The sequence below is a fragment of the Trachypithecus francoisi genome, unplaced genomic scaffold, assembly GCF_009764315.1.
Source record: "Trachypithecus francoisi isolate TF-2019V2 unplaced genomic scaffold, Tfra_2.0 Lachesis_group10, whole genome shotgun sequence".
Lineage (NCBI taxonomy): Eukaryota > Metazoa > Chordata > Mammalia > Primates > Cercopithecidae > Trachypithecus > Trachypithecus francoisi.
The window spans coordinates 108,923,580-108,946,428 of record NW_022681455.1 but is presented as its reverse complement, the minus strand read 5'-3'; the positions used below and the strand labels follow the sequence as shown (position 1 = coordinate 108,946,428).

The window sequence follows — 22,849 nt, the reverse complement described above, 5'->3', positions numbered from 1 at the left end:
TGGCATATGCCTATAGTCCCAGCTTCTCGGGAGAGGTGGGAGGATCGCTTGAGGCTGGAAGGTCGAGGCTGCAGTGAGCCAAGATCGTGCCACTGCACTCCAGCCTGGGCGATAGTGCGAGACCCCGTTTTCCAAAAAAAAAGAGCAGTGCAACCATCTGCTCACCAGGCAGCTCCATGAAAGCCTCGACAGTGGGAGCTCCTAGGAGGTAAGGTTACGTGGAGGACCCGCTGTGAGACCCCGAGGACGGGGCGGGGCCTGGGCTACCGCAGTGCCGCGCTGCCTACCCTAACACAGCCCAGCGCGGCCAAAAGGCTCTCGCTACTCACCTTTCTGTCCTTCAGGTCCTCACTTGTTAATAATTCCGGCCGTTTTTCTATGAGGTTAATTTTATCTTCCAAGTGGTTAGCCTTGAAGATCTTAGAAAGAAAACCGTAAAATTACTGTATTCATACTATTGTTTTTGTCAGGAAAAAAAATCTCTCAAAGTTGCATTCTCTGCTTTGAATTTTCTGGCAAATCGTTCTGGAGCACCACTTTCATCTGCTTTGTGGAAATTCTCTCCTTGGGGGGCATCCTATAGACCACGGATGAGATGAGGAGCAGAACGTGATGAAAGCAGAAGAAATTTCTCCCGCCGGCGCACACCAGGACTCAGTGCGGGCCTGTAGTTCTGGTGAAGGGGGTTCCCCTTTGGAGAGGAAATGAAACCAGTTACTGGCCAGGGAGAGAAATGGCATCTCCCATCAGGCTGTGAGCACTGGCTCCCTCGGCACGGATGTCCCAGAAACACACCCTACACTCAGTTCTACGGCAACAGGAGCTTTATGTGAAGTGAGGAGAAAAGCCTCAACTTCAGACACAAAAAAACAAAGCAGAGTGCAAATGCCTGCCTCTATTTCAGTGACAGCCCCCAAGGCCTTTGGCTGCTCTCCAGGCGGCAGCCAAGACAACACAGGTGCAAGTGAGCTGCCACTCCTTCGTTCCCCCGGGCCAATGCCACTTCAAAGCCATCAACCCAGATCCCACAGGTCCTCTCCTATTGCAGCAACAATAATTCTCACTTACTTTTCTCAACAGTTTGTGAGAAGCTGCTGAGCTCTCGACTGTAAATACCTAAAGGGAACACCACGCTATTAGTTGTAAGATATTCACTTAACAGAGAAGAAATTAAAGATTAAAATGCGACAAGACCATCCCAAGGCAGAGGACACACCTGAACAACCCTCCCTGCACCCATTCCCTCCCTGGGGCAGTCTGAGCACCAGCTCAGCAGCCTGACGCCTGCCTGCACGCACAGGCAATAAACCCCAGCCCCTGACCCTAGCATGCTGCACCCACGACAGTGGCCCTTGCAAAGAGCCTTGAACACAGAATTGTGCACCCGGACCACACAACGCCCTAACTCACGAGCCCACCTCAGGAGGCTGACAAGGGTGCACATCTGTACCTGCTCCACCCCCAAGTGATGGGCCAGCACGGAGAGCAGGCTGCCATCGCTGACACACAGGCACACGCTGTCTGGCTTCAGCACCTGCGGGGAACGGGCAACCTCAGCACAGGGCTTCCTCCAGTTTGCCAGAAGATTCCTGCTGGCAAGCTGTCAGAAATGTTTCCCTTCTCACCCCACTTGCCCAGACCTCAGACCATGCCCCTGCGTCCTCATGCAGTAACCACCCCCAGCCTCAAACACGCCCGCCTCGCTCACGTCTCCCCACTTGTCCCCACTGTCAGAAAAGACACTCCTCAACCCAGCCTAGAGGCCCCACTGAAGGCCTGCCCCACGTGCAGGCCACCTCCCAGTCCATGACAACAGGCTTCTTCCCTGTCTGGTGACAGCACAGACAGCTAAGAGCCTCCAAGGCTCGAGGGTTCACAACTGACTCCCCAAAGGCAGGGATGCCTTTCTGGGTGACAGATTCCTCTGAGAGAAACTCAGGATGGCTTGGATCCTCCCCCATCCTCCAGAATGCACACGTGCACACTTATTTCTGTACACACCCCCAAGGGCCTCAAGAGACCCTCCAAGCCCCATCTGTAATCCCCAGGCCGAGTCCCCTGCTACAGGTAGCAGGCAGCAAAGATTTTCAGGCAGGGGAGTCACATGATCAGATCTACACTTTAGAAAATTGGAGAAATGTAGCAACACATGAAAAGAGGAGAGGGGTGGCCGAATCCACTGCGACCACCCACAGTAACGACTGTGCCTGACAAGGCTAAGGCATCCAGCAGGAGCCCAGCCAGAGGCTCTCCCAGTACAGCAGAGAGTAGCCCCAGGCTCTCCAGCTTTCTGCTGCAGTGCCCACCCCAGAAGGCGCTCGCTGAAGCCATTCAGAGACAAGAGGACACAGGAAAGAAACTTAGCAAATCATAAGCAGAGTGCTGGGGCTCATGGACAAACTTCTTTTTCCCTTATCCCCCACAACCAGCCAAGGGGCTGGACACTTACGGTGCTCAGAGCCTGGATATATCGATCAGTTCTGTCCTGATCATTGATCTCTCCAAACCGAGGCCGGTTCCAGAGCAGGTGAGCCTGGCAGTCGCACACGGGGCGCATCTGGTGGACTCTCTCATTCTTTTCAGGACTAGGCCAGGAGATGAACAAACAGACATGGGCTGTGAGCGCCTCCATAGGTCTCTAGAGGGCATGAATCTGGACACTGGTCTCCAGTAGGCATGAGAGGTTACAGCACCCGCTAATTCCAGACTTTTCCTACGCATCTGCTCTAAACAGATTCCAGCAACCCAGGACAGCCTCTCCTGGGCACACACGAATGGGCACTGACACATTGGTCACAAATCTTTGTTCTTATATTATTCTGTCCAGACACAAATCAACCCACTGGCGCCTCCAGAGGGTCTGTAAATGGGGAATTTACATACAAGTTTCAGAGGCTCATCCTCCACCCCAACGAGGCTCGGCGCACCTGGTCCTCTGCAGGCTGTACCACACGCAGTAGTCATCGTGGTGGGCTACCAGGCAGAGCGCTGAGCCCTGCACCACAGGCTCCTCTTGTGGCAGGAAGTACACACACTGCATCCAGTGGTCCCGCCACTGAAACAGGGAACAGAGTCAGCTGTCAACATGCCGCAGCATGAGCAAATCCAGGAGCCAAATGCCAGAGAACTGCGAGTTTTCAGGCGTCCACAATGTAGACTGCAGCTGGCTACTGTGGCCAAGGAGACAAAGAAACAAACTCTAAACTCAGAGGCCAGTGGCCCAAAAGTTTGTGGGAACCCTGCTGGCTTTAGGAAGACTTAATGTGGCCAAGGGCAGCAATCTGCCAGAGTGGCTCAGGGGAAGGGACAAGTGCAGGCTCCAGTCCCCATCCCATCAGAGGAGCACCAAAGCTCTCTCTTCAACATGCAGGGCTGTGCCAAATGTTTCATTTGAAGGAAAAAACAATGGTTTAAACCTCGTGGTTTGAGTGGAACCTTTTCGGAATAGTCCCATGGCGCACACTCCAAAGGCTTTAACATACTCGGAATTTACAGAACAGTCAAATGCAATGCACTACACCTAACTGGATCGTAGACTGAGGAAACAAAAGCTATCAAGGACTTTTGGAGACAGAGAAATTTTATTTTGAACCATACGTTAGATGATACTATGGAACCACTGTTTTTCTTAGGTGTGATCATGTGGTTCGTTTATGTTGCAGACTGTTTTCATTCTTGGGAGATATGTGTTGAGGTATTTAAAAGTAAAGTGTCAGATGTCTGCAACTTATTTTCAAATGATTTTGCAAAAAACTGCACGAGCGTGTGCGTGTGCATGTGTGTGTGTCTGTGTGTGTAGAGAGAGATGCAGGGAGAGGCAGAAGACAAAGACAAAGCAGGTGTGGCAAACGTTAACTGGTAAATTTAAATTAATAAAGGGACTATCAGTGTTCATTTTCACTCATTCTGTAGATTGATAATTTTTCAAAATAAAAAGTTGGGAAAATACAAAAAGGTTTTGGCTTATTCTTTGAATTAAAGTATTTAAATAACCGAATATTCTAAATTGTGAAACATGGTTGACAATGATCCAGAGTCAATTTTTAATAGGCTGTGCTAGTCCTTACTACAAAAGCCCACATACAGGATTTTATCCTAAGAAAACCCAAACAACAACAAAAAAAAAAACAAAGAAAAGAGTTATATTCCCATAAAAATGCAAATCACAGAATTATTTATACCAGCAAAAACTGGAACCCATCCAAATGGCCAGGGCTCAGGACGGGATATAAGCCCTTGTGCAGAATACGGACAGACATCTTAAACGCTGCTGCTGAAGGCCTGGAACAGACAGGAGCACCGACGACGCCCACGCATTTGGAGAGGGACCAAAGAAAGGGAGCTATTTTGAGTGAAAGGGAGGACCATGAGTGATATTTTTATTTTATATAATGAGGTTTATTTCTCTCATAATTGTTAAGCTTCTTTTTGAAAAAGGAAGAACTGTCCTAAAAAGTAGATTGCCAGCTGGACACGGTGGCTCACGCCCGTAAATCCAACAATTTGGGAGGCCAAGACTGGCGAATCGCTTGAGGCCAGGCGTATGGGACCAGCCTGGGTAACATACCAGTGACCCCCATTTCGACAAAAAACACAAAATTAGCCAGACATGGTGGCACATGCCTGTAGTCCCAGCTACTCAGGAGGCTGAGGTGGGAGGATCGCTTGTGCCCAGGAGTTCACAGCTGCAGTGAGCTAAAAGGTGCCACTACAATCCAACCTGAGCAATAGAGCAAGACCCTGCCTCTAACGAACAAAAACAGGAGATGCCTGGCTCAACTCTGATGAGACAACTGCCCGCTCCTTCCGTCACCTTCAGGAACTAAGAAAAACTTTGCCCTGTGGGACTCCAAGAGCACAGGTAAGGAACGTGCCCACCTGCCTGGTCTTGAATTTAACAAAAAGGCAGAGAATGACCTTCCCATGCATTTAAGACGCCTACTTGAACATAAAAACTAGAAAATGAAAATCTGACCAGATATGTTCTGGAAAAATAAACAGTAACAGGAATAATACAGGTTCTTTTAAACCTTTTATTCATTCCCGCACTATGCAAATGTATGTGAAGAAGACAGGAGAACTCTTTCCCAACCCCTCCTAGGCTCCCATGGCCCTGCACTGTCCTCATATCCTTCCCATGTTCCCAGCACAGGGCTTCCTAGGTCCTAACGCCGCACAGCTGGTGACAGAACCCACTGTGCCAAGGTGGGACAGGCTAAATACACTTAGGATCAAAGCAGTTTGATGAATTCATGAGGGAGATTCATTAGCAGCTTTCAATTTCCAATCCAAAAGTCAACGCCGGTAGAGAAACAACACAAGACCCACAGTCAAGAGGCCAGGGGCAGGACCCATTCTACTGCTCCTGGACACAAGGCCCTGCTCTAATCCCTGGAGCCTGCTGGGTCCCGGGTTGGCTACGGTTGTGGTTACCCGGTTTGTCTACTAAGAGGATTCAAGGAGAAAAAATACATAGTAGTGCTCTGAAGACATGCAAATTAAAAGTACTAACTTTTTTTTTTTTTTTTTTGAGACGGAGTTTCGCTCTTGTTGCCCAGGCCGGAGTGCAATGGTGCAGTCTCGGCTTACTGCAACCTCCACCTCCCGGGTTCAAGCGATTCTCCTGCCTCAGACTCCCAAGTAGCTGGGATTACAGGTGCCTGTCACCATGCCCAACTAATTTTTTTGTATTTTTAGTACAGACGGGGTTTCACCATGTTGGCCAGGCTGGTCTTGAACTCCTGACCTCAGATGATCCACCTGCCTTGGCCTCCCAAAGTGCTGGGATTACAGGAGCAAGCCACCGGCCAAAAGTCCTAACATTTTAACACTATTCTTATGCTAATTCTGCAACAGAGTCTTAGGAAGAATGTGGTGCAATGCCAATCTCAACTCTGTGGGTGAATTCAGAGTGACACACACACACAGCCTGTAGAGGGAAGCTGGCACGGCCTGGCTGGACACACACCCACCCGGGGCCAGGCACCTGGAAGGTGGAGGGGAGGCGAAGAAGCTCACATACTTCTAAAGCTCACATACTTCTTAGTCTCACATGCTGCTGTCGGTACGGGTACGCTGATTGACAGCAATCCCCCAGCAGTCACGACCCTTCGGCCTACACGGTAATTCTGGGAATGGAGTAGGGGAAGCTGCTAAAGCCTTCCAGGAAGTCAATGTTATGGCCACCTAGAACCAGCAGGTGGGCATTTAAAACAAAGCCAGTGCTTAAGGCCAGGCAGGCTGGACCATGAACAAAGGATGGTGCCTAAGGTGCTCCTGGGTAGAGACAGGTTCTATTTCTTGGCCCTGAAACCAAAACTGCCTTTGCAAAACAGAGTGAGAGAATTACGACAGTGAAAGAGATCTCAACTTACCAACCCCATCTCGCTTTAACGTCCAAACTGCCCTTAATCATTCCTGGGTCTGGGCCAAGCTAACTTTGGGAGACATTTGGTTAATAGTTTATTTTTTATTCGTCTCACTCTGCCACCCAGGTTTGAGTGCAGTGGCATGATCTCAGCTCACTTCAACCTCCCATCTCATGGGTTCAAGCAATTCTCCTGCCTCAGCCTCCTGAGTAGCTGGGATTATAGGCACGCACCATCACACCCGGCTAATTTTTGTATTTTTAGTAGAAGTGGGGTTTCTCCATGTTGGTCAGGATGGTCTCAAACTCCTGACCTCAAATGATCCAACCATCTGGGCCTCCCAAAGTGTTGGGATTACAAGCGTCAGCCACCGAGCCCAGTCGATTAATATTTTAAATGATAACCGCCCTTCCCCAAAATTAAACTTAAACTTAATGAAAGATCATCAGGTTACGAGGATGAGAGGAGGCTGAATTCTGCTAGGGTGAAGCCATTATTAGGTCACAAGATCTGCAACCTTCCCTGACTCCTCCTGCAGATACCACCACCCTTGTAGAACCTAAGATTGACCCTTTGAAATGTCTTTTTGGCTTTTTACATTTCCGTCTGATGACTCCACCCAGAAGTGGACTCCCTGGCCTTCCCAACTATCCTTGAAAAATCCTAGCCTGGCCAGGCGCGGGGGCTCACACCTGTAATCCCAGGACCTTGGGAGGCCGAGGGAGCGGATCACCTGAGGTCAGGAGTTTGAGACCAGCCTGGCCAACATGGAGAAACCACATCTCTACTAAAAATACAAAATTAGGCAGGCGTGGTGGCGCATGCCTGTAATCCCACCTACTTGGGAGGCTGAGGCAAGAGAATTGCTTGAACCCAGGAGGTGGAGGTTGCAGTGAGCTATCGCGCCACTGCACTCCAGCCTGGGCAACGAGAACAAAACTCCGTCTCAAAACGAACAAAAAACTCTAGCCTGTGAATTTTCAGGGAGACTGATTTGAGCAATAACTCTGTCTTCCACGTGGTGTGGCTGGCTTTATGTCAGTTAAACTCTTTATTGCAAAGCCATGGTGTCAGCGAATTGGTTTTGTCTAGCAGTGGGTGGGAAGAACCCATTAGGCAATTACGACAAACCTTTCCCACTTTCTTTTCCTCTGAGTGTGACAGTGAGGGAGGGTGGATGGGGGTGTAAATAACACAAGCACATAACAGAAAATTCAAAAGATATACAAGGACACATAGTGAAAAATATGTTTCCTTTCCACCCCTAACCTCCAGTCCCCATTCCCAGATGCAGTCAGTTTTACCAATTTCTGGGAATTCTTCCAAAGATATCCTTATATGTACACCAGACAACTATCCACTCATAAACACACATATTCCTATTTTTACTAACACCAGTGCTGCCACACGACACACCATTCTGCACCTTTATTTTTGTGTCAGGTAATAATCCACCCTGAAGCTTGCCCCACATCAGTGCACAGAGAACTACCTCACCCACTAAAAGGATAATGGACTTGATCCCTGCTAGTGGCCTTTAGGTTGGCCTTTTTCTACTAAACCAGGGCTGGACACAACTATTCTGCACAGACGCAAATCCAGCCACAGCCCCACATCTGGAAGCAGCATTGCTTTCTACCTGAGACATTCTGATGACTCGCTTTCCTGCTTTTTCCCTGAGCTTCACCAACAGTGTGCTTGCAAACTGTTTAAACTTTATTCACTAATAGGTGAAAATGATATATCATTGCAGTTGAAAGTTGCATTTCTCTCTTTTTTTAGAGACAGGGTCTCATCTATTGCCCAGGCTGGAGTGCAGTAATGTAATCACGACTCACTGCAGCCTCGACTTTCTGGGTTCAAGCAATCCTCCCGTCTCAGTCTCCTGAGAGGCTGGGAGCACAGGTGCTGTGAACAGCTAATACTGCATTTCTCTTATTATGAGGGAGAGTGGGCAACTATCCCCGTCATCTGTATTTCCTTTTCTGTCTTTCATGTCCTCTGCCTACTTTCTATCGGGGTGGAGAAAGTAGATTTCGAGGCTACAGAAGGTGAGGCTGTAGTTCTCTATTCCAAGCTGATGGGAGCCCCCTGGGATGACTCGGGATGAGCGGTGGTCATGTAAGGAGAGCTGCATCATGATGAGGGGGACAGGAAAGCCACCTTCTCTGTTGCCCACTGTGTCCACGGGTGCTGACCATGAGCTCACCCTGGAAAGGCTACCTCACTATAGCTAGCCTTTGCTTGTGTTTTAAAAACTTTTGTCTTTGATTCTGACACAGTCCTCCTGTCTCTAAATTCTCATGGGTCTAAGGTTCAACTGCTACTTTCCCATGAACAGCAGTGAACAAGTTTCCTGACAGGGCACATGCTCGGCTGCTGCCTCTTACCTGCATCTCCTCTGGGTCTGAGTGTGCCCAGAAGGGGGCCGTGGTGCACCTGATCTTCCCCTCAGGGTCCATTTCAATGTCCCACCACGAGAGAACCACCTGAGCTCGGCCAGATGTCAGAGGTTCAAATTGCCTGCTATGGCAGGCTGCTGAGCTACTGACTTGCTTGCTGAAGTCTATGCTGAGGAATAATATTTAAGAATATAAGCAGAGTTTAACCTCACACACTCCCATTTTTTAAGCTTTTACAGTGACCTCACTGGCAATGACATTTGGCTGCAAAGACTCTTGCCTTCGAGGCAGGTGACAGCAGCTAGGTTTCCTTCCCATGCAAAAAGAACTTCCTAAGACCAAACTTCCATCAAATGTCTTAAAGTGCCATCACCTATGGTGGCTCCTTGGTACCTGAACATGGGCAGCACATCGCTGAGGACTGTAAAGTCGGCTGGTGACACCTGGTTCAGCTGAATGTCACAGACAGAGGGTGCGCCAGGGCAGTTCTCCAGGTCCACAGGAGGGACGACGACCTGCTCTCCGAGGCTGGTCTGCACGCGGATGGGAAACAGCTTGTTCCACGACCACATCCTCCTGGACTCCACCAGCTGTGCATAGACGGTGGCTCTGTGGGGCACGGCCTCACAATTTTCCTAAGTTTATATTAAAAAACAAAACCAAACAAAAATCAGGTGCTCAGAACCACAGTAATTCCCACTGATCAAAAGAGGTTTATTCCTTAACATGAGGTTGGTTCAGTAATGCCCAACACCTTATACTATTAGAATAGTGAACTGTTTTCAGCCCTATGCCCTTGGAAGAGGGAAAAAAAAAGGTACTAGATTTCAAAAAGAATACACACTGTGCCTAAAATGACTTATGTCAGCTAAGTTCCTGGCTACCTGGCACTCTTAAATGCTTCAAGTCCTGCTGCCAGGCCGGGCGCGGTGGCTCAAGCCTGTAATCCCAGCACTTTGGGAGGCCGAGACGGGCGGATCGCGAGGTCAGGAGATCGAGACCATCCTGGCTAACACGGCGAAACCCCGTCTCTACTAAAAAATAGAAAAAACTAGCCGGGCGAGTTGGCGGGCGCCTGTAGTCCCAGCTACTCGGGAGGCTGAGGCAGGAGAATGGCGTAAACCCGGGAGGCGGAGCTTGCAGTGAGCTGAGATCCGGCCACTGCACTCCAGCCTGGGCAACTGCGAGACTCCGTCTCAAAAAAAAAAAAAAAAAAAAAGTCCTGCTGCTGGCCAGTGATCCTGGCTCTGGGCTCAGCATCCCTTCAGTGCCGCTCTTGCCCAGCACCAAAACAAGAGCCTCCTTGTGGCAAAGCCCTATGGACCATGGTGCCCACTCAGCTGCCCAGCCTTCTGGCACCGCTGGGCATTGCTGCGCACTCAGCCCTCAGGCTGCGGCTCCGGCTCCTTGTCCAGCTTTCCTCCTAGCTCATGCAACCACTCCACATCCTCCATGCACCAGGCAACAGGGATCCCACAAGAGCACACTCACAGCTGCTACCCACGTGGCTTTCACCACCACGGCACCACTAGCCTCTTGGACCAAATGATTCTCTGTTGTGGGGGTTGCTCCAGACATGGTAAAAGGTTAGCAGCACAAATGGCCTCCCCGCGAGGTGTCTCCCAACCTTGCTCTGGTAGAGAAAGGCCACTGTAACTGGACTCGCTCCCGCCTCATTCCCCAGGCTGTGCTTTCCTTTGCCCCACCTCACAAGGGGACTCCCTGGTCCAGACCTTCTCCCTCCATACTCTCCAGAGTGACCTCAACCACACCCTCTTCACTGACTAAATTCATGCATCTCTGGGCCTCTTGGGCCTCTCTACTTGGCTGACCTTTAGAGAGCTCAAACTGTCTAAACCAGAAGACTCGCCCTCACCACTTTCCAACCTTCCCAAGGCTACCCCTCTTCCTGTGCTCTGAGGTGCCCAAACCCTGGCATCAATACCTCCTACACCTAAGGGACCACCAACTCCTGGGACCACCTATCAGGCCCTTGGCTAAGGCCCACTGCACCACAGCGTCTGGACGACTCCACAGCCTTTTAACCCACCCGCAACCTCCAGCCCTATACCCCAAATGCCCTGCACATGTCTGCCTGCATAAATCTGCTATCGATCCTCTGCTTCAAATCCTCCTACGACGCCACCCCACCTTCTAGATGACAGCTACCCTCTGGGCATGGCCCCCAAGCCCCACTCCATCTAGCCCCTGCCCAGTTCTCTAACCTCAGTTGCTAAGCCCATCTCTCCTGCCTCCCACACAGCACAAAATCCAAAGCAGGCTCCGGAGCCACCGCACCGATTCAGTCTCACGTCTAGCGCATGCTGCTCTCTCTCCTCTACCAGAAATATTCCATCTGCCAGGCCAACACCTGATCACTTCTCAGGACTGACAGCTCAAGCATCGCCTTCCTGAGAATATTTGCTGAACTGAACTGAATTTGAAAATAGTTTCTGGCTTTTCAACTCTAACCTATTAAGATTTGGCATTCAAGGGACACGAAAGTCACAAGTGAGAACCACAGCTCCCCAGGAATAGAGGGGTGTCCCAGGTGCATGAGAGGTGCTGGCGGCTTGGAATGTGTGGAGCACAGTGCATGAGTGAGTGCTGTGTGAGCTGGCTGAGACCACAGACACGTCTGAGGGAGCCCTCTGTCCACTACCTCCACAAGATGCCTGTGTGCGTGCTCATAGGAGGGCAGCGCCCCCTCCCCGATCAGCTCTGTGTCAAACAACTCTGTGACCAGGATGTTGGCACGGCACGGCATGTCACCCTCTGAAAAACATAAGAAAACAGAGTTGGACGTAAGCAACAGACTAGGAAAAATATTTACAGCAAATATGGGAAAAATAAGTGGTTAAGGGGTCATCACACTAAAAGCACATACACATGGTGAGGTATTCAGAAGCGTCAGGATGTCTGCGACTGATTTGCCAACGGTTCAGCAAAAAAAAAAAAAAAAAAAAAATCCGTATGTAAAATGTATGACAAAATGCTAACTGCTAAATCTAGGGTAAGGGATCATGGGTGTTTACTGTACCGCTCTTTCAACTATTCTGTATGTTTAATATTGGGAGGGAGACCTGAAAAAAATGATAAAAAACTATCAATACCCAATGGACTGCTTGAGCTCAGGAGTTTGCAATCAGCCTGGGCAACATGACAAAACCCCATTTCCACAAAAGACACAAAAATTGGCCAGGCGCAGTGGCTCACACCTGTAATCCTAGCACTTTGGGAGGCCAAGGCAGGAGGATCACTTGAGGCCAGGAGTTCAAGACCAGTTTGGCCATGATGGCGAAACTCCATCTCTACCAAAAATACAAAAATTAGCCAGGTGTGGTGGCGCACGCCACCCCAGCTACCCAGAAGGCTAAGGCATAAGAATCACTTGAACCTGGGAGGCAGAGGTTGCAGTGAGCCAAGATTGTGCCACTGTACTTCAGCCTGGGCGACAGAGTGAGACTCTGTCTCAAAGAAAAAAAAAAAGAAAAAAATACACACCCAAAAAGAAACCAGGTAAAAATATAAACATACAATTCAAAACAGAAATCAAACATATGGAAATTTTTTCATCCCTATTAGCAATTAGAGAGATATAAATTAACAATTAAACTGTTAACCACTAAATTAGAAAAATTATTTGAAAAGCAAAAACCAAATGCTGGTACTTCAAATACTTTTAGGTTGCAGGGAGACGGAGGGAAAGCCAAAGCAAGACAGCAAGGTTCTTTGATGATCTTCCAACTCCTGTGAGTTCAGCTCTGGCAGCCAAAATTGAGATCCATGACTTTGAATCCCCAGATCACTATGGTAAATCCCCTTAATGAACTTAGCGCCTTGTCACCAAACAATCTCTTAAATAACAGTTGTTTTAGGACAGTAGGATTTTAGAGGAGGGTAGGATTTGGGAGGGTTCTTCTATTAACTGTTTTCTAAATCTCAGTAACGTACTGCTGCTTCTACAATTATAATTTTTAATGAGCCAAGAGCCAAAACAGACTTTGGAAGGGGCTATTCATCAGGGAGAATTAACTGTAAACACTTTTTATGCCTCATGAATTATAATCTGACAAAGCCCACTCATCTCCCCTGAACAGAGCACAAGTCTTACAGATGACACAAGGAAAAGAGAAACATGAAAGCAGTTGACGGGGGCCAGGCGCGGTGGCTCCCGCCTGTAATCCCAGCACTTTGGGAGGTCGAGATGGGCAGATCACCTGAGGTCAGAAGTTTGAAACCAGCCTGGCCAACATGGTGAAACGTTGTCTCTACTAAAAATACAAAAATTAACCAGGCGTGGTGATGGGTGCCTGTAATCCTAGCTACTTGAGAGGCTGAGGCAGGAGAATCACTTCAACCCAGGAGGTAGAGGTTGCGGTAAGCCGAGATTACGCCATTGCACTCTAATCTGGGCCACAGTGAGACTCTATTTCAAAAAAAAAAAGAAAGGAGCTGATAGAAGAGCACAACAGAGACAGTGTGAACCTCGAGCTCGAGGCTGGACCCTGGCCTGGATCTCACTTCCTATCCCTGAGCCCTTAGTTCTGACCATCAGTTGCCTCATCAGTAAAATGGGTGAATGGGCTCTGTCTCATGTGGTGGTGGTTGGGATGATGAAGATTAAAAAAAAAAATGCACACTTCCTATGAAGCTCACCTGTGCTCCATGACAGTATCAGTGGAGCTTAAGAAAAAACTTCTGTCTTCTGCCAGAAACCACCCTCCCGAGAAGCCTTGCCCACCCTCTCTGATGTCATGCCAAACTCCAACTGGAATACACTGTCCAAAACTCATCCAACCCACCCCATCTAACACACCTGCTCCTCCCTCCAGGGTTTCTGCCTCAATGAATGAGTCACATAGTCCAGGAACCTGGGCATCATTTACTAGCTCCAGGACAGCAGGACCGCAGACTGCCTGTCCACTACTGTACCCCAGTGCCCACAACAAGGTCTAGTGCCCCGTAAGTCAACACACACTAGATAAATTCTTGATTTCTGTTACCCTACAACCCACTGATCACCTACTCTGCCAATTTTATCTCCTAAATGTTTAAACCAATTATATAACTTAAAATGCTTTACAGTCCAAATTGTTTCATTAAAATAAAAATCAAGAACCAGGCACAGTGACTCACACCTGTAATTCCAGCAGTTTGAGAGGCCAAGGTGGGCGGATCACTTGAGGCCAGGAGTTCGATACCAGCCTGGCCAATGTGGTGAAACTTTGTCTCTACTAAAATACAAAAATTAGCCAGGTGTGGTAGCACACGCCTGTAGTCCCAGCTACTCAGGAGGCTGAGGCATGAGAATTGTCTGAACCCAGGAGGCAGAAGCTGTACTGAGCTGAGACTGCCCCACCATACTCCATCTTGGGCAATACAGTGAGACTGTCTCAAGAGGCGGGTAGGGAGCTTCCTAAGCCCTTACCAAATGACCGAAACAGACGGATGAACACACGCTGCTCCTGGGTTGGCTCTCCGCAAGCCTCAGCACGTAATCCAGCTCTGGGGAACAGGACACTTCAGATGCCACTTTTTAAAAGGGCTGAGAGCAGAACCTTGGAAAGCACACATTTGGAGCAGAAAGCAACACAGGAGAACCAAGATGAAGAGATGTCACTAAGGTCCAGGGAGAGTTTCAAGAAGGAAGGAATGGCAGAAGTACCAAAGCCACAGTGGTTAGAGAGGAAAAGCAGAGGAAAGGCCACCCAACCTGGCAATGAGGAAGTCACTTATCACGCTACAGGATCGGAAACAAAGTCACATTTACAAGGGATTATGGATGAAGCACGACTGATGATCTATTCACTTAACAAAAATAACTGAACTCCTTTCTTTACATGACAGGCCCTGAGCAAATAACAGAATGGAATAGTTAATACAACCCACACAGTGCATGACCTCAGGATGCCTCAGCTGGGTGGGGATACAGACATTAAATACATAACTACATAATGATTTAATGATTGCAGTGGTAAGTGCTATGAAGAAAAAGTATTAAGAAATTGGCCAGGCGTGGTGGTTCACGCCTGTAATCCCAGCATTTTGGGAGGCTGAAGCAGGCGGATTGCTTGAGGTCAGGAGTTCAAGACCAGCCTGGCCAACACAGTGAAACCCTATCTCTACTAAAAATACAAAAATTAGCCGGGTGGTGGTGCATGCCTGTAATATCAGCTACTTAGGAGGCTGAGGTGGAAGGATCACTTGAATCCAGGAGGTGGCGGTTGCAGTGAGCTGAGGTCATGCCACTGTACTCCAGCCTAGGCAACAGAGCCACTCCGTCTAAAGAAAAAAAATTTTTTTTTAAAATAAGAAATCACATGTGGGGTCTGGCCTAAGCTGAGGGGCGTGTGAACAATGCTGCCCGGAGGCAGAGTCAGCACACTGCACGGCCAACCTTGCTGTCAAAATGGATGGATTTTCAAGAATAAATGACCTCAGTGGATGCAGTGGCTCCCATCTGTAATCCCAGCACTTTGGGAGGCTGAGGCAGGAGGACTGCTCGAAGCCTGGCGTTCAAGACCAGCCTGGGCAACAAAGTGAGACCTAGTTTTTCTTTTCTTTCCTTTTTTTTGAGACAGAGTTTCGCTCTTGTTGCCCAGGCTGGAGTGCCATAGCGCAATCTCGGCTTACCGCAACCTTTGCCTCCCAGGTTCAAGCAATTCTCCTGCCTCAGCCTCCCGAGTAGCTGGGATTACAGGCATGCGCCACCACGCCTGGCTAATTTTGTATTTTTAGTAGAGACAGAGTTGGTCAGGCTGGTTGCAAACTCCCAACCTCAGGAGATCTGCCTGCCTCGGCCTCTCAAAGTGCTGGGATTACAGGCATGAGCCACCACACCCAGCCACAAGACTTAGTTTCTAATAAAAATTTTTAAAAAACAAAAAAATTAGGCCGGGCGCGGTGGCTCAAGCCTGTAATCCCAGCACTTTGGGAGGCCGAGGCGGGCGGATCACGAGGTCAGGAGATCGAGACCCTCCTGGCTAACACGGTGAAACCCCGTCTCTACTAAAAAATACAAAAAACTAGCCGGGCGCAGTGGCGGGCGCCTGTAGTCCCAGCTACTCGGAGGCTGAGGCGGGAGAATGGCGGGAACCCGGAAGGCGGAGCTTGCAGTGAGCCGAGATCGCGCCACTGCACTCCAGCCTGGGCGACAGAGCGAGACTCCGTCTCAAAAAAAAAAAAAAAAAAAATTAGTTGGGTGTAGCGGCGCCTGCCTGTGGTCCCAGCTATGCAGGAGAATCACTTGAGCCCAGGAAGTCGAGGCTGCAGTGAGCTGTGTTCACAACACCGCACTCCAGGCCAGGCAACAAGTGAGACTGTCTCAAAAAAATATAAATCAGTCTCCACTCTTGCCATAGTGGAGTAAGTGGGATCAGGCTTACCCTCTTGCTGTTATCAACTAGAAAACTGGGCAAAATGTAAGAAACAAGTGTTTTCAGATGTTGAGCAAGAGGCAACACAGTGTGCTCCCTAAGAACGGAAACAAACCAAGTAACCTTTACCCTGCTCTGGCTATCAGCCAGGAGACCCTTTCCAGACCACAGTACAGGGTAAGAGGTCATGCAGAGCACGGCAGTCTTGCTGAGTTAGAGAGGAAATAAGTTCAGGGAATGGAAGCAGCTGGAACTTGCCAGGCAGAGAATCAGACAGGAAGTTACACAGAAAAAAAGCCTTCAGAATGCTGCACAGGGTTCCTCTAGGGTCTATGTTAATACATTCACATACACAGAGGGTAATACTCTGTAAAGCCGAGCGAAGGGTGCATGAGCGTTAACAATCTCCAGAACTCTCAGAGGCCTGGGAAACATTCAAGTTCTGATCAGTCAGACAACGGAATCCCTGCTGGACACCTAGGAGCTCTCAGGAGACACCCCAGAAAGGTTGCAGTAACTATCTGGCTAAATAGTCTTAGAGCAGTGGTTCTCAACAGGTGACAATTTTACACACTCAAGACCAAGGAAGACGTGGCAATCTGGAGACATCTTTAGTTGGCAAGAATGGTGGGAGGAGGGAGTGCTACTGACATCCACTGGGAAGAGGCCAGGGATGCTGCAAAGAACCTACAATAATGCAAAGGACAGGGTCCACAACAAATAATTATCAAAATGTCACTTAGTTGGAGAACGTCAAAATATCACAGCACTATTGTTGAAAAGGCCTAACTTAAAGCTACTCTAACCCTTCCCCAAAGAAAGCTTAAACAAGCCCTGAAAGGATCAATCTGAACTGCAAGTAACCCAACTGCATGCCAAAGTTTAAAAACCAAAAACAACAAAGTCTAGCACTCAACAATGGGGAAATTCCAATAGCCACAGCATCCAAACAAAAATGATTAGACATGTGAAGAAGGAAAATGTGACCCAGAACAGGGATAAAAATGAGTCAAGAGAACAAACCCAGAAAAAACAAAGATGGTGGGAACAGAAGATAAGGATGTTCAAAAAGCTAAAATAAATGTGCTTACAGGAAACTATGAATATGAGAAAAAATGGAAGTTATGAAAAATAATCAAGTGGAACTTTCAGAGATAAAAAATACAATATCAAAAATGAGCCAGGGCCGGGCGCGGTGGCTCAAGCCTGTAATCCCAGCACTTTGGGAGGCCGAGACGGGCGGATCACGAGGTCAGGAGATCGAGACCATCCTGGCTAACACGGTGAAACCCCGTCTCTACTAAAAAATACAAAAAACTAGCCGGGGGAGGTGGCGGGCGCCTGTAGTCCCAGCTACTCGGGAGGCTGAGGCAGGAGAATGGCGTGAACCCAGGAGGTGGAGCCGGCAGTGAGCTGAGATCCGGCCACTGCACTCCAGCCAGGGCGACAGAGCGAGACTCCGTCTCAAAAAAAAAAAAAAAAAAAAAAAAAAAAGAGACCAGGCACAGCAGCTCACACCTGTAATCCTAGGACTTTGGAAGGTGGGAGAATTGCTTGAGCCCAGGAGTTTGAGACCAGCTTAGACAACAAACTGAGATCCCATCTCTACCAAAAAAAATTTTTTTAGGTTAGCCAGGCATGGTGGCATGAGCCTGTGGTCCCAGCTACACAGGAGGCTGAAGCAGGAGGACTGCTTGAGCCCAGGAGGTCAAGGCTGCAATGAGCTGTGCTCACACCTCTGCACTCCAGCCTGGGGCACAGGTCAAGACCCTGTCTCCAGAAAAAAAAAAGAAAGAGAAATGAAGAGTTTACTAGATATACTTAACATTAACAGCGTATTAGACACTGCAAAAAAAAGATCAGTGAATCTAAAGACCTATCCAAGAAATCCCTGTCCATCAACAGGTGGGGGGATTAACAAGCTATGGTTCATCTATCTAATAGAGTGCTGCTCGGTAATACAAAAAAACGAACCCCCAAGACACGAACGGTGTGGAAGAGCCTTATCAGCATCATGCTATATAAAAGAGAGCACACACAGAAGAGTCCACACTTCTATGATTCCACTTCCTTGAAATCCTAGAGAAGCAAATCTAATCTATAATGAAGAAGTCTGAGTGGATGCCTAGGACCAGGATATGGGGGGACTGACTAGAAAGGGTCATGAAGAATCTCTTTGAGCACAATGGAGATATTCTATTACCTTAATCATGGTGGTGGTGGTTACAAGTGTGTTTATATTTGTCAAAACTCATCAAACTAATGAAAATGGATATTCATTTAATGTAAATCATACTTCAATAATGTTGATTGTAAATGGAATGACTTGTAAACTTGTTTGTATGTTTTAAAGATAAAAAAGGCCAGGCGTGGTGGTTCACATCTGTAATCCCAGCACTTTCAGAGGCCAAGGCAGGCGGGTCACCTGAGGTCAGGAGTTCGAGACTAGCCTGGCCAACATGGTGAAACCTTGTCTCCACTAAAAATACAAAAATTAGCCAAGCATGGTGGTATATCCCAGCTACTCAGGAGGCTGAGGCAGGAGAATCAATCGCCTGAACATGGGAGGCAGAGGTTGTAGTGAGCTGAGATCCTGCCATTGCACTCCAGCCTGGACAACAAGAGTGAGACTCTGTCTCAAATAAATACATAAGATAGGCACAGTGGTGCACACCTGTAGTCCCAGGTACTTGCATGGCTGAGATGGGAGGATCACTTTAGCATAAGAGTTCAGCCTGAGCAACATAGTAAGACCCTATCGCCACAAAAAATTAGAAAAAACCCATGGTGTTATCCATAACTTCACCACAGAAGTTTTTCCTTTGCAAATCTTTCAACTATGTTTTCTAAGTGTCAGTGGCATGTGAAATTTTCAACGACTGAAACAAAGTTCTAGACTATAAAAAATATTCTGGGCTGGGCGTGGTGGCTCAAGCCTGTAATCCCAGCACTTTGGGAGGCCGAGACGGGCGGATCATGAAGTCAGGAGATTGAGACCATCCTGGCTAACACGGTGAAACCCGGTCTCTACTAAAAATACAAAAAAAAACTAGCCGGACGAGGTGGCGGGCACCTGTAGTCCCAGCTACTTGGGAGGCTGAGGCAGGTGAATGGCGTGAACCCGGGAGGCAGAGCTTGCAGTGAGCCGAGATCGTGCCACTGCACCTCCAGCCTGGGCAGCAGAGTGAGACTCCGTCTCAAAAAAAAAAAAAAAAGGCCGGGCGCGGTGGCTCAAGCCTGTAATCCTAGCACTTTGGGAGGCCAAGACGGGCGGATCACGAGGTCAGGAGATCGAGACCATCCTGACTAACACGGTGAAACCCCGTCTCTACTAAAAACTACAAAAAACTAGCCGGGCGAGGTGGCGGCGCCTGTAGTCCCAGCTACTCAGGAGGCTGAGGCAGGAGAATGGCGTGAACCCGGGAGGCGGAGCTTGCAGTGAGCTGAGATCCGGCCACAGCACTCCAGCCTGGGTGACAGCGCGAGACTCCGTCTCAAAAAAAAAAAAAAAAAAAAAATATTCTGGGGGCCAGGCATGGTGACTCACGCCTATAATCGCAGCACTTTGGGAGGCAGAGGTAGATGGATAACTTAAGGTCAGTAGTTAGAGACCAGCCTGGCCAACATGGTGAAACCCTGTCTCTACTAAAAATACAAAAATTAACCAGGCATGGTGGCAGGCACCTGTAATCCCAACTACCTGGGAGGCTGAGGCAGGAGAATCACTTGAACCTGGGAGGTGGAAGACGCAGTGAGCCAAGATTGCACCACTGCAATGTAGCCTGGGTGACACAGTGAGATTCCGTCTCAAAAAAAAAAAAAAAAAAATATATATATATATAAAATACATATATATGTGTGTGTGTATGTGTACATATATATATTCTGGAAACCTTAAGAGACAATGTAATACAGGAAAATCGTTCATGTTGTATGCAGAGGCAGAATGTCAGAACTAAATACTCTCTACCTGATGAAACTCAGAGTTGAGCTTTGCACAGTGGCAGTATCATAGCCAATGAGGTTTATCCAAGGCATGATTAGTGGTAGTTGAAACTCTAGAGTTGAGCCCCATAAGAATTCCAACTTGCTTAAAGCAAATGCAGGCTTTGTTTGCGTCTCCACAGATGGACCTGACTAGCTCTAGTCTACTCCTTGCTGACTAGTTTTAACTAGCAGGAAAATAAACATCAAGAGAAACCAAGTCCTTATTGAAGGGAGCTCCACACAGAGAGGCCCCATTTCTATGCTATGACCTGGATTTGTTCCAGGTAACTGGAATAGCGCTTTTCTTCTCTCACACAAGGGCAAGCAAAGCTTTCAACACAGGATGTGTAGATCTCACCTGGGCCTACAGTCACCTCGGTGGAATGCTTGCTGATAACCATAATCTTATCTCTAAAGCCATTTTTCTCCACAATCTCCGCAGCAGCATCAGCCATAGGCTTGAAAACCTAGAAAACAGAGCCAAAACCCAAGGAAAAGTGAGCAATAAATTAAACAGTCGTCTGACCTTTAAGGTGAGCAAGCTATTGCTTGAGTCTGGTCCTAAGATACGTAACTTAAATACTTTACTCTCCAAATATGCATCATGAAAAAGGGCTGAGATTCAGCTGGCTTTAACTTGTGGTTAGGGCCTCCCATTCCGTGCCAGGCACAGCGGGGTTGCTGGGGATCCCGAGGAGGCTGTACTACTTAGCAAGAGCAGTAGGTGTCAGTGCCACACCAAGGGGACACCAAAAAGCCAGGAAAGGGACTTGCCTTGTAAACCTGGGAGACGTGCTGTGCCCTCCAGAGGAGAGCAAGACTGCAGGTGTGAGGAAGCAGGTCATCCTCTAGGCTCAAAATTGTCCCAAATCCCCACTGTTGGCAGAACACAGCCTACATTTTTTTATGGCGCAGCAGTGCCTCTTGTCCATGGGGGATATATTTTAAGACCCTTGGTGGATGCTTGAAACCTCAGATAGTACTGACCCCTATATATACTTTTTTTTTTTTGGCTATGCATACACATATACTGTTCCGTGGTGGGCAGCTCTATGCAAACCTACCCCAAGAGGTCATGGGAGCTGAGAGGTTGAGACTGGCAAATCCAGCTTCTCAGAAAGACACATTTTATAGGAATGTACAAACATAAGCCTTGTCTCGGGCAGTGAGACACTGGGCCCCCACACTGTTATGGCTCAGACGCAGGACTTACATACCACAGCAAATCTGACTAAGGGCAGGATCTACGGCAAGTATGTATTTATGATAACATCAAAGTTGTTCTGACCTGAGGGCAGGATTTACATCAAAGTGCATGAGAGCGGAAATTTTAGAGGCATTCCTGAAGCTGGGGTTGGTCAGAAGTCAGCGTGGAGGATTAGCATTCATGGTGGAACTGCTCCAGCCTCCAAGCTTACCTATGACCAGGTTTAATTTAAAAATTAGGCACAATAAGAGATTAATAACAATAAAAATAGAACAATTATGTAATAATACTCAGAATGGCACACAATTTACAACTTACAAATAATTTCTAGAATTTTCCATTTAATTTTCTTTTTTTGAGAAGGGTCTCGCTCTGTTGTCCAGGCTGGAGTGCAGTGGCATGATCACAGTTCACTGCAGCTTCCACCTCCCAGGCTCAAGCAATTTCCCACCTCAACCTGGGATTACAGGTATAGACCACCATGCCCAGCAACTTTTTGTACAGGCGGGGTTTCACCATATTGCCCAGGCTGGTCTCCAACTCTGGGACTCAAGGGTTCCACCTGTTTCAGCCACCCAAAATGCTGGGATTGCAGGCTGAGGCACCGCATCTGGCTCCATTTAATATTTTTGGACCTCAGTTGACCACAGATAACTGAAATCACGAAAAGTGAAACCATAGATAAGGAGGAACTACTGCTTTGGAGGCCCTCCCTTACCTTCCCAGCCTTCCTTCCCCTTTCCCCCAACAACCAACGCTCCAGCCACACTGACCTCATGATCACTAGGCAAGCCTGAGCCTTCCCGTCCCAGCCCCACCTGCCAAATCAAACCTCACTTCCTAGGGCAGCATGAATTCCCAGTACAGAAATCTTTCCTGAACTCTTCGTCTCCCTGAACATAAATAAGCACCTCCAACTCTTTGTTTTCAATTTATCCAGTTTAGATTTCACAGCCCCAAGAGCTCTAGCACGTAAAACAAACAGACTCACATGTGGCCCCTCACACGGAGTGGAAACAACAAAATGATAACGAGACTGATCCTGGTAAGATTTTCAGGTTTTCAAAATCCTTTTCTGTATTTCCCACATTTTCTACCTTGAATACCTATGTTTTTTACTACAATCAAGGGACAAATGCTGTATCCTTTCGTAAAGAGTACAAGTACATAGGTGAGCAGCTCCAGTTTCGCGACTGATTAGCATGCGGTACTTACATGGAACACACACATACGTTCTGCCAGAAAAATCTTCATCATCTATTTCAAATCATTTCTAGGATTTGCCTTGATGTTTTTAGATGTGGTTTGAGGGCCTTAAACCCTAGTTTTCACCAAACACTTTGCCTCCACCCTGACAATATCCAAAGCCAGTGTCGTCCCTCATCCCTGCTGCCTTCTGACTCATCAGTCACCTCTCCCTGAACCTGCAGGCTGGTACCTTCACACCTCCTCCTCCTCAGCCGCTCAGGATATCACCCAAAACACTACCAGGAGTGGACACTGAAG

The 22,849-nt window shown here is 48.1% G+C and overlaps 1 protein-coding gene and 1 non-coding gene across 8 annotated transcripts in view; one reads left to right on the top strand and one right to left on the bottom strand.

Moving 5' to 3' along the window:
* The window catches only part of PRMT7 (protein arginine methyltransferase 7), a 48,612-nt gene that overhangs the window by 9,368 nt on the left and 16,395 nt on the right, over nucleotides 1–22,849 (bottom strand). For 4 of the 7 annotated variants that reach the window (XM_033219777.1, XM_033219780.1, XM_033219779.1 and 1 more), the window contains 9 exons: nucleotides 20,495–20,603; nucleotides 11,433–11,545; nucleotides 9,164–9,405; nucleotides 8,759–8,939; nucleotides 2,928–3,055; nucleotides 2,450–2,585; nucleotides 1,451–1,534; nucleotides 1,069–1,116; nucleotides 330–419 (listed from right to left, as the gene is read on the bottom strand). In XM_033219777.1, coding sequence (XP_033075668.1) covers nucleotides 330–419; nucleotides 1,069–1,116; nucleotides 1,451–1,534; nucleotides 2,450–2,585; nucleotides 2,928–3,055; nucleotides 8,759–8,939; nucleotides 9,164–9,405; nucleotides 11,433–11,545; nucleotides 20,495–20,603 — 1,131 coding nt within the window. Of the gene's footprint in view, nucleotides 1–329; nucleotides 420–1,068; nucleotides 1,117–1,450; nucleotides 1,535–2,449; nucleotides 2,586–2,927; nucleotides 3,056–8,758; nucleotides 8,940–9,163; nucleotides 9,406–11,432; nucleotides 11,546–20,494; nucleotides 20,604–21,424; nucleotides 21,565–22,849 lie in introns of those variants that run through there. The other 3 variants (XM_033219781.1, XM_033219783.1, XM_033219782.1) reach the window with 2 other exon arrangements.
* Nucleotides 20,139–20,281, top strand: LOC117088964. Its single transcript, XR_004439453.1, has one exon. It is a non-coding gene; the product is annotated as a U4 spliceosomal RNA (small nuclear RNA).